The following is a 9,853-nucleotide window of genomic DNA, read 5'->3' on the forward strand; positions in this document are numbered from 1 at the left end:
ATTGTATTCTAAATTTGTCCGTAAGGCAGTGGTCTTTTTTAATTCTGTTAATGCACTTCATTTACTGTGCACTTTATGTTGATAGTAGCTAGTTATGTGCACAAACTTAGAGAGGTAAATTCCCTCTGTGGGAAAGGGTGTGGGGCTGTGATCTGTGAATGTCTTATACTAAATGGGTTCTTCTATCATGAGCTTGGTTGATACCCAAGGTGAGCAGTTCAACGTATATGGGGCTGTTCTTTGTGGATTTCTCATAAGCTTTGTCCTTCTTCAGTTGGGGGTGGTATGAGTTTTTGACATTGGGAATTCTTACTATCTAAAATACAAAAATACATAAAAAATTAGAAAATTCCAGTTTTCAGGCCTCTGCAATAAGTTGTGTTCCTGACTTTTTTTTTGTGTAATATTGTTTGTAAAATAGTACCTCAAATTATTTGTAGCACTAAGCATGTTTGACTAAAATGGTTTGGTCATGTGCATAGAAGACCACCAATTGCTCCATTTAGAAGAAGTGATTTATTACAACATTGAAGGGGTTAGAAGAGCTAGGAGTAGACCAAAAAAATATGGGTAAAAGTAGTAAAAAATGATTTGTTTAACAGTGGGTATGGCCTTAATTAGAACGGATTGATGAAACAGGATTTACGTAGTCAATCCCATATGGTTGGGATAAGATATGGATGGATGATAATGATGATGACTAAGCACAAGGTTTTAAAGTGCACCAGACAGGGAACCGTTATGGGGCCTGGTTCCCAGATCGAATGGTCCAACTGCCCGGTCTGAATGGATGACCCACTCTGATAAAAAAATAAAAAAATTAAAAAAACGAAAAAAGGCCAAAAACCATTGCCCGGTTCGACGGTTTGACCACCTAGGTTAGCGATTTGCAGACCAAATCAATGGTTTTTGACAAAAGTGGTTTTGGGGTGAAACGGAACCGGTCAGGTGATCAATTCTTGGTTATTCCAGTCCAGTCCGGTTTTGAAAACACTGACTAAGCATGTTGGACCTTAGTTTTTCAAATCTGTTATTTAGTGGCTTCTATGATTTCTTGTTTAGGCCAGTTTATATGGAAGGACAATCGGAAAATCTCCCAATACCCCATTTGCTTTCTAAATAAGCTTTTTCATAATGGATTAGTTCTAAACTTCTAATGGTGTCCTTGTTAACTTGTTCCATGAGGCATGGACATAGTTGACTTAATGATTTTAAAAGGTGCCGAGGCAAGGTGGTAAAGTGGAGCCGAACTGCCTTGCCTTAATGCTTTGTGCATGTGCTACAGACTACAGTGCACTATGGATATGTATATGCTAAGGCCTAAGGGCACATTCTCTGTATGTGTGACCTTCACCAAAATCAAAGGCAAGTATCCGCTGTGATAAGACACCCGTAATAGAGTAAATGGAAGTGTGCATCATGAGTGCAGCAGATCGTGACTCCTCTACATAATTCATCATCTAATTTAGTAAAAAAAAAATTGTTCACATAATCAGTTGGAAAGAACTATACCACCACCGCAACTAACTAATTAACAGATCGAACGCTTTCTAAGACCTTGCAGGAGGATCCCTCCATGTTTAGCATTCATTGTTTCAAAATTTTAAACCATAAATGATGGAGAAATGGTTGTGCAAGTCACCACCAACTGTAGCATTTAAAAAGGACACGCTTGAAAGACAGTATATTCACTGCAGAACGAAGACGTTATTAGTTGTCATTACAGAATTTCCATCCAAGTAACCATTTAGTCCCTCTTTTACCTTTTCTCTTACAACTATATCATATTATTGATAACAGAATTTTGTAAGCTCATTCTAATCACTTGGGTGGTATTTGATTTGACAGAAGGTTTGTTTATGGTGAAGACTACTTGTTTTGTGACTTTTGCCCCTGGTTTGCCTTGTAAAAAGAACGAGAATGGATGGTTTTTCTTCTGCAACACGATTAATAAAGGAAGATTCTGAAATTGGACTTTTAAATCCATCATGATCATAACAAAAGATACTTGTATTAGTGATATTATAGTAGCAGTTCCACTTCCACATCTACCACAACAGAAACGAAACGTTTGGGAATAGAGATCCAAGAAATTAGATCGCGAACGACTTCAGTGAAATGGTTTGAACGTCCTTTGGTCGGCCGCATTCATGTCAGCCATTCTTGAATTGGATGTGTCAATGATGTTCAGTACCAACTACCAAGGATTCTTGTAATTTACAACATTTCCATGTCCAGTCCCTCTTATATCTATTCACTTACTACGATATTATACTTGTTGAGTGATTCGTGCATTTGCACATTGAAGAGAGAGAGAGAGAACAAAACGGATATCCCAAACTCTTTTATAATACACAAATTCGTTCCTTATTTTCTCAATTATATTATACAACATAAAAGAGAAATTTACTACAACTCTTCCAACGATCTAGCTACAGAGGAATGAAACGAATAAAGAGTTGGCTACCTGGCTTCTCACTACAGCTGCAAAACAAAGAAAACTGGTTCTACTCAAAATGATACGAAGGGATACCTTCGGAGGATATCAGATCCATTCCTTAGGATTGATGCATGCATCTAACAATTTCCATTCTTCAGTCCCCTCTTCCGGTTTCTGCAAATAAATAGGGAGGGCTTTTTATTAGTACACATATTTGACATAAAACAAACATGAAGCTATAGATAGAGAAAATCTTTACATGGTCATATTCCCATCGTGCAGTAAGTGGGAGAGAAACAAGAATGCTCTCAATTCTGCCTCCCGTCTTCAGTCCAAATGTGGTTCCACGGTCATATACCTTCAAATTCAAACAAACAAATGTTAGGATTACCTATTTAAGGAACATTGAACGTTCTATCTGTTGCTGATCAAACCAAAAATGAATGTTCTATCTGTTTCAATATCAGGAGATTGTCTTCCTACCAAGTTGAACTCTACATAGCGTCCCCTTCGTAGTTGCTGCCATGCCTTGTGTTGTTCTGTAAATGGTGTATCCTTTCTTCGTTCTATAATTGGTATATATGCTGGAATTACAGAGTTTGCACATTCTGCAAAACAATAAAATGTGTAAAAAGTATGAAGTGGAAGGTCTAAAGCTTTAAGGATAAAGAAAAAAAATATTAGCATGATGAGATTAAACCAAATACAGCTTACAAGCTCATCAACTAACCAGTAGCAAAGGAAAGAAGCATCTCTTGGTTATAGTCATTAAGATCATCAAAAAATATTCCTCCAAGTCCACGCCTTTCACCTCGGTGCTACATGCATTACCACCAAAATAAGTAAAAGTTTGGCAGGAAAACAACATTTATAAGATTTGACAGTTATTTGTAGAAATGGCAACCTCTCCAATGGTATACATCCTAAGTTGTCTAATATGTATCCCAATTATTTCTCCAACATTCAACCAAGAGAAAAGATAAAACGCTTCTTGGAAAAGACTCAAAGGATTTTGTGAAAGCCTATTATGTCCTTTTAACAACTTAGGCTGCATATATAGTAGCTCGATCCATTGAATTATAACCAAATAATTATCCATTGAGGAAATGACTAATCAATTTATAAGTGCATTATCACAAATATAGATCTACAATGACAAGAAATTGGGCGGAATGGACACCTTAATAAAGAAATAATCATCACACCATTTCTTGAACCTGGGGTAGAAAGTGGGATCAAACTTATCACAAGCACTTTTTTGAACCTACAAGATAAAAAAAGCTCAAGTCAGTCTAATAAGCTTATTCCAATAACAAGGCAGTATCTGTGCCATACCAAAAGGACCCATGCTCATTGCTAAAATCAGCAACTTCTTAAGGATAAAATTTTTTTTCTCTTAGGAGTCATTTGATAACAGCTGAAGTGGCTAAACTGAATGACTTACTACTTTATCTTATAGCAAATAAAGTTATTAAGCAGGTTGTAAAGTCCTTTTTTTGGTAAGTTGTATGATGTTTAATGGGTGAAGCTGAAGTTGGATTAATTAGTAAACCCTCAAATATTCTATTATACAATCATTTTACCTACTCAAATACAAAGAAAAAAAAAGTCATTCAGACTCAGTTCAGCCATTTCAGCTGTTGTCAAATGGCCCCTCAGAATCCATTTTACCAGCAGAAGAGTCAATACTACCGAAAGCTCCATCTGCATTTTCTCCACTTTACACAAATTTGTACAATGCAAGGTCCTTTAGAATATAATTTCCCAGTTAAGCTGTTACTTTTTAAAAAAAAAAAAAAAGTTAATCTTTTACTTAAAATGCTGTAAAGCTTTTGGAGGCTTAGGCTCCATAAGAAATTTTTTCCATTTTAAGATCTAAATTCCATTTACTATGAAAATATAAAAGTTTTCATATCAAACAATGTTTCATGAAAAAAAAGCTAATTAGAATAGGCCAGAAAAACAGTTGTCTGTTCCCAAGGCATATACCGTGTGAAAGTGCTTGACATCATCCTCAAAAATGTACGAAGGAGTCAAATCAGTGCCACCACCAAACCACCACTGTCGAGGTGCTCCAGGAACATCTGCATAATGAATGTATTCATGGATACAAAATAAGTGAAAGAAAGGATAAATTCAGAAAAGAGATTCCAGAACAAAAATCAAAATAAGATAAACATAATTGTGCAAGAAATTTGTGAAGAACAGATTCAAGAGAGATTTCTGAGGCAAAAGATTTCAGAGTGGTATGTAAAGAAGCTTTGCCATTTTTATAAAAGGGTAACCCAGTGGCACAAAGCTCCACCAATGCAGAGTCTAGGGAGAGACAGATGTACGCAGTCTTACCCCCTAGACATACAGAGAGGGTGTTTCCAAGATTTGAACCCTGGTCACCAAGGTCGCAATGGAGCAATCCAACCGTTGTGCCAAGGCCCACCCTCAGTTTTGCCATTTTTATGTGAGAAAAAAGAAGGTTAGCAATTGAGGACTCTTTAGAGGAGTTCATTCTAGCTGGTTTTAATTTGGTGCATTCATTAAATCAAGGAGCTCTGCACAGACTCCATAAATAGCAACGCTTATTTATTTATGGATTTTTAAATGTTGACAACTGAAAAGAGACAAAGAAAGAGAAGAGAAAGTCATAATGTTAAAATTGGTTTTACCCAACTCTTATTAGAATCAAGTGCATCATTTACACAGGTTAAACCCTAAAACCAAGATCTATTTTATCTGAAAAATGTATGGGTATGGTACAGCAAGGTCACTGATTTTTCATTTGCCTAGTCCACTTGCTCTCTTCAAAATTCTGTTTTTTTTTTAACTTCCAGATCTGTAATTGGTCTTGAGAATCCTCAACTCTCTAATCCAGAAGATGTTGAGTGATGCTTGTGATATTCAGGTATCAAGGTATCTTTCCACTATTGGAAATATCAAATACCAGTGAAAGTGAAGACCCCATTATAATGATATGGATAAAAACATTCATTGTTGGGGCAATAATAACAATTCTAGTTGGGGTAATGTTGATATTTATTTGGTGTCAAGAACATTTGGAGTTTCATTTTTTTTATCAGTTTTCAGAGTTTCATATCTGACTTTTTTAGTTAGGGACAATAATCAGATTTTTGAGATTGACAACAATTTTTCTTTTCAGAGTGAATTAGAAAATTATTTTTCTAGATATTCTATGGTTTACAAAGATCACCTAGATTCCTATCTCTATTTAATAAAATACCATTCATTCATAAAAACAAAAAACAAAAAACAAAATCACCTAGATATTCATGTAACCAAAGTTTTATCTGGGATGAAACTCAGTTTGGTGGGGGCAGGACCTACAAAAAATTTCAAAAAGGTGTAAAAAAGGTGCGAAGAAAGTTGGGCCGGTTGTAGAAGATGGAGGTGGGGCTGGATCTCAGATTCTTGATAGTTCCGAACCTCAGGAGGGTGGGTTCAGCAAGGTGAGGTGATTAATGCCACAGGGTCCATCTCGTGTAATGAAGCATTGATTCCGATGTCTGAAAAAAGGCGGAAAGGGAGCTTTGAGAAATGAGGAAATTGTTGATAGAGCTTTGAGAAATGAGGAAATTGTTGATAGAGATGCAAGATTGGCAAGAAGCTTGGATTCTTATTTTTGGGGAGGGGAGGGGTTTGCTAGGAAAGCCTTTGAGGAGTTTGAGAGAAAGAGGGAAGAAGAGAGATTAAAGAAAGTGGTCTGCTCTGATACAATCTCCTTCCCCTATTGGACCTGAAAACATTGCAGTTACATTCCCATTCTCATCTCTTATCATTCCCCCTATCCTAGAAGGACCTGGACTTCCTACACTACTCCCATCAAGGTTCAATTTCATCCATCCCCTTACTGTGGAACCCTTTTAACCATACCTAATCAGTCAGTTTCGACTTTGGACAAATAATTTAGGTACATGGAATGGATGCTAAGCATAATAGTTTCACTTTTTTCTTTTTCCCCTCTTTTATTTCATATATATCAGTTACCAACTATGCTGCATTGGCAGTATCCATCAGAACCATATGCATGAAATAATATAATTGAAAGTGAGGTACCTTTTGGAGCATCAGTCTCAAAGTATCGATAGTTAAAATGCAATGTTGGTGCAAAAGGATTCTTTGGATGTAAAACCTAGAAAACGAGAAAATAGATAATTAAATATTGAAAAAAAATCAATGACAAACCAGATAGCTGGAATATATTGGCTACAATTACAGTACAAAATGCTGTGAGTTTCATGATATCATTCTTGATCAGACTTTTGCAATGCTCATCCAATGATCAAAGGTGGGAGGAATAATATGCAGCATTTGAACTTTTACAAATGAAAGTTTTATAGAAAACACTATTGTGTTGATAAAATATCAAAGCTCATTTCTAATATACCCAATAGTACACAGTACACACAAAGAAAAATGTAATACCCCATGTAGTTTCCGCACTATCATCAAGTTCTGAATTTGAATGTAAAAATATAATACCATTTGAACTTTTATATCACTACAAATTTTCAGTGCAATAAGATTAGATGTATGTAATAGTAACTGCATCAAGTTTTGAATTTGAACCCATAGCCTTCAATTTCATCATTTTGGATATAAAATATAAGACCCCAGATAGAGAAACATAAATTTGCAATGCCAGAATAATGGAATTGTTACCTGAAGATAATAGGGTGTCTGACAAGTGACATGGCTAGATTTCAGGAAATGGAGTTTCCATGTTGTATGACTGGAAATGAACCATCCAACAGGGTCAAATCCCTTAAACCTCCCTTGAGTTTTCTGAAAAGGCCTTAAACCTCACCTGAACTTTGGCCTGCCCTTAAACCTCCCCCAATTTTTGGGGATAGAGGGACTTATAGACCCCTTTCAGTTACTTCAATGTTAGAAATCTAACAGGAACCGCTGATGTCGTGGTTTTAAACATATTGAAATGCCAATTTTTCCGTTGTTAAAAATACATAAATGTTTGATGACTGAAAAACCCTTAAGCTGAAAAAAAAAACCTTTAACCTTTAACCAAAAATATAAAATACCCTTAAACCTTCTATTTACCTTTTTGTTTCACATTCTCAGGTTTGGATTCTAAACTTGTGGCTTTTTGAGGGGAGAAGGGAGGTGTGATTAAAAAAAATCCAATAAAGGGTTTGTTTATGTGATTAAAAAAAAAGTGAAATACTAAAACATATTTTACTCGTATTAGCAATTTCAAGGGTAAAGTTGGAATTAGGAAAATCCAATAACTTGATTGCAGGAGTTACCATAGGCATAATGGACACTTAACGTCTCTATGCACTTAAAAGTAACAGAAGGGCCTTTTCAGAAATGGATAGAGACATGGATACAGGTATGGTGTCCAATGTAATCTGCTTATATCATCATGCTTTTATATCTAATCTTTGAAGCTAAATGTCATTTCTCAAGACTTATGTCTTACAAAATTTAATTAAATTTTTAATATGTACAGATTGTTTAATAGTATGATTTGTTAAAACATGGCATTTACATATTTTAGAAGTGTAAAAACTATGAAGTACATCTAAAAGTGTCTATAAAGTATCTGGTAAGTATCTTATCCAACACTAGTGCACTGGGAATGTACAGGTACCAGGTAACATAGAAAGCAGGTGAGTTGAAATTAATCATTTTCAGGATAGCATGAATAAAGTAACCAGTTGAAGTGTTAATAAGAAAATGACATGCGTAAACATGAAACCCACTCCTATATGCATTTTTAGATCCACAAGTGAATATTAATCTACTGCTGTGCCTGATTTAGATAAGTAGCAAATAGAAAATTTAATCCAACTTAACTCCATAAAAGCCCAAGAATGCTGTTCAAAACTAGAAAATCCCAAATATAGGAGCAAAGATAATAAAATATAAGACAACTATCTATAATCGAGTTTGCATTAGCATAGCCAATTTTTCAAAATTTTCAGTTATTAAAAATTTAATCTTCCCATTGAATCCTTCTATGCAATTTAAGCAAATTCAAGAAATAATTAACAGAAACATTAGCACTCCCAAATCCATAGGAAAGAAAGAAAAACGAATTGAACTTTGATGGCACAATTATCAAAAGCAATAAACAAAATGTAGGTTGGGTATACAATTAATTTGGCAATTTAATTAGGGAATCACATACCGAGCTGATTCCGGCAGCAAAAAACGGCACCGGCCCCGGCTTTTCGGCTGAATTCTCACCCCTGGCAGCTCTGTAAGCTTCTGGGGGCATAACCCCATACACAACCGACACATTAACGCCAGCCTTCTCAAAAACGGCCCCATCTTGCAAGACTCTGCTGATGCCGCCACCACCCCCAGGCCTCGACCAAACGTCCTCCTTGAACTTGGCACCCCCGTCGGCGGCCTCTAACGCTGCACAGACGCTATCCTGCACATCCCTGATCATCTTCTCGAACCGAGCCCTAACCGAAGAAGCCGGAGAGCTCGAAGACGAGGGGTCATCGGACTCCCGGAGAAATGTATCCGGCTTTTCATTCTCCGGGATCTCCTTTTCGATCGCCACCGCCGATCGGACTTGCAAGCTGGTCTGTCTGTGGGTCAAAATGTGTGTTTTAGGAGATATGGTTCTTGGGAAGAAACACAAAGTAGAATTCTTCAGGTTTGAAGTAGAAGAAGAAGAAGTGACAGAGGAGGGAGGTGAGAAGAGAGAGGAGGATGTCGAGAGAAGGGCAGTCGGCATTGGTGGAGATGGTGGTGGTGTTCACCAAAACGACTCACGTTTAGCGGGATGTGATTAGTAAATGCGGATGAGATGAAACGGAGAAAGCTGAAAGCGAGAGGATTTAACAGAGACGGAGACAGAAGATTATTTTAATTTTGTTGAAATTTTTAGATAGGGTTTCGGTGGGCCGATAATTCCACCAGCGGCCCCTGGTAACTGGTAAGCAGTGAGCAGAGTCAGAGAGTGGAAGACTCAAGGAAGAAGACTGGTTCTTGGTTCTTGCCTCCTTTGATGATCTTGGATAAGAAAATCTGATCAATGATCACCCTGCTGGGATTGGAGTTCAGAATCTTCAAATCTGCAACAAGAAAACGCTCCCAACACTGTTCCAATATGCCACTACAGCCGTGCATTAGGAACATCTTCCCACGAATGGCATGGAAGCCAATGTGCGGCTACAGTGGCTTATTGGGACAGTGTTGGGAGTGAGAGGTTGGTAGCAGATCCCTACCCGCTGAATTGTAGAGGGGGCTTCGTCATCGTCGTGTTGGGACTTCAAATCGTACACTGCTATACACAGGACCAATCATGACACACCACGTCAGATCTGCACATATGGGCCCTAGATACCGAGCTTATCATGTGGGGCCCAGTATGCTCGGTAATGGTATGCGAAACTATAGAATTCAACGTGGAGTGGGTGTAGG

At 37.1% G+C, this 9,853-nt stretch overlaps 1 protein-coding gene across 1 annotated transcript; it reads right to left on the bottom strand.

Annotated features, from left to right (window-relative positions):
* Positions 1-2,319: 2,319 nt before the first annotated feature.
* Positions 2,320-9,475, bottom strand: LOC104599771 (coproporphyrinogen-III oxidase 1, chloroplastic). The gene is made up of 8 exons (XM_010262471.3): positions 8,604-9,475; positions 6,509-6,584; positions 4,430-4,524; positions 3,621-3,704; positions 3,171-3,258; positions 2,924-3,048; positions 2,700-2,798; positions 2,320-2,614 (listed from the first exon to the last, which is right to left on the bottom strand). The coding sequence occupies exons 1-8, from the start codon at positions 9,162-9,164 to the stop codon at positions 2,546-2,548; spliced, it is 1,197 nt and encodes a 398-aa protein (XP_010260773.1). The 5' UTR covers positions 9,165-9,475; the 3' UTR covers positions 2,320-2,545.
* Between the last annotated feature and the right edge of the window lie 378 nt (positions 9,476-9,853).

The sequence above is a fragment of the Nelumbo nucifera genome, chromosome 7 (genome assembly GCF_055504915.1).
Source record: "Nelumbo nucifera cultivar China Antique chromosome 7, China Antique-T2T, whole genome shotgun sequence".
In the NCBI taxonomy this organism is placed as follows: domain Eukaryota; kingdom Viridiplantae; phylum Streptophyta; class Magnoliopsida; order Proteales; family Nelumbonaceae; genus Nelumbo; species Nelumbo nucifera.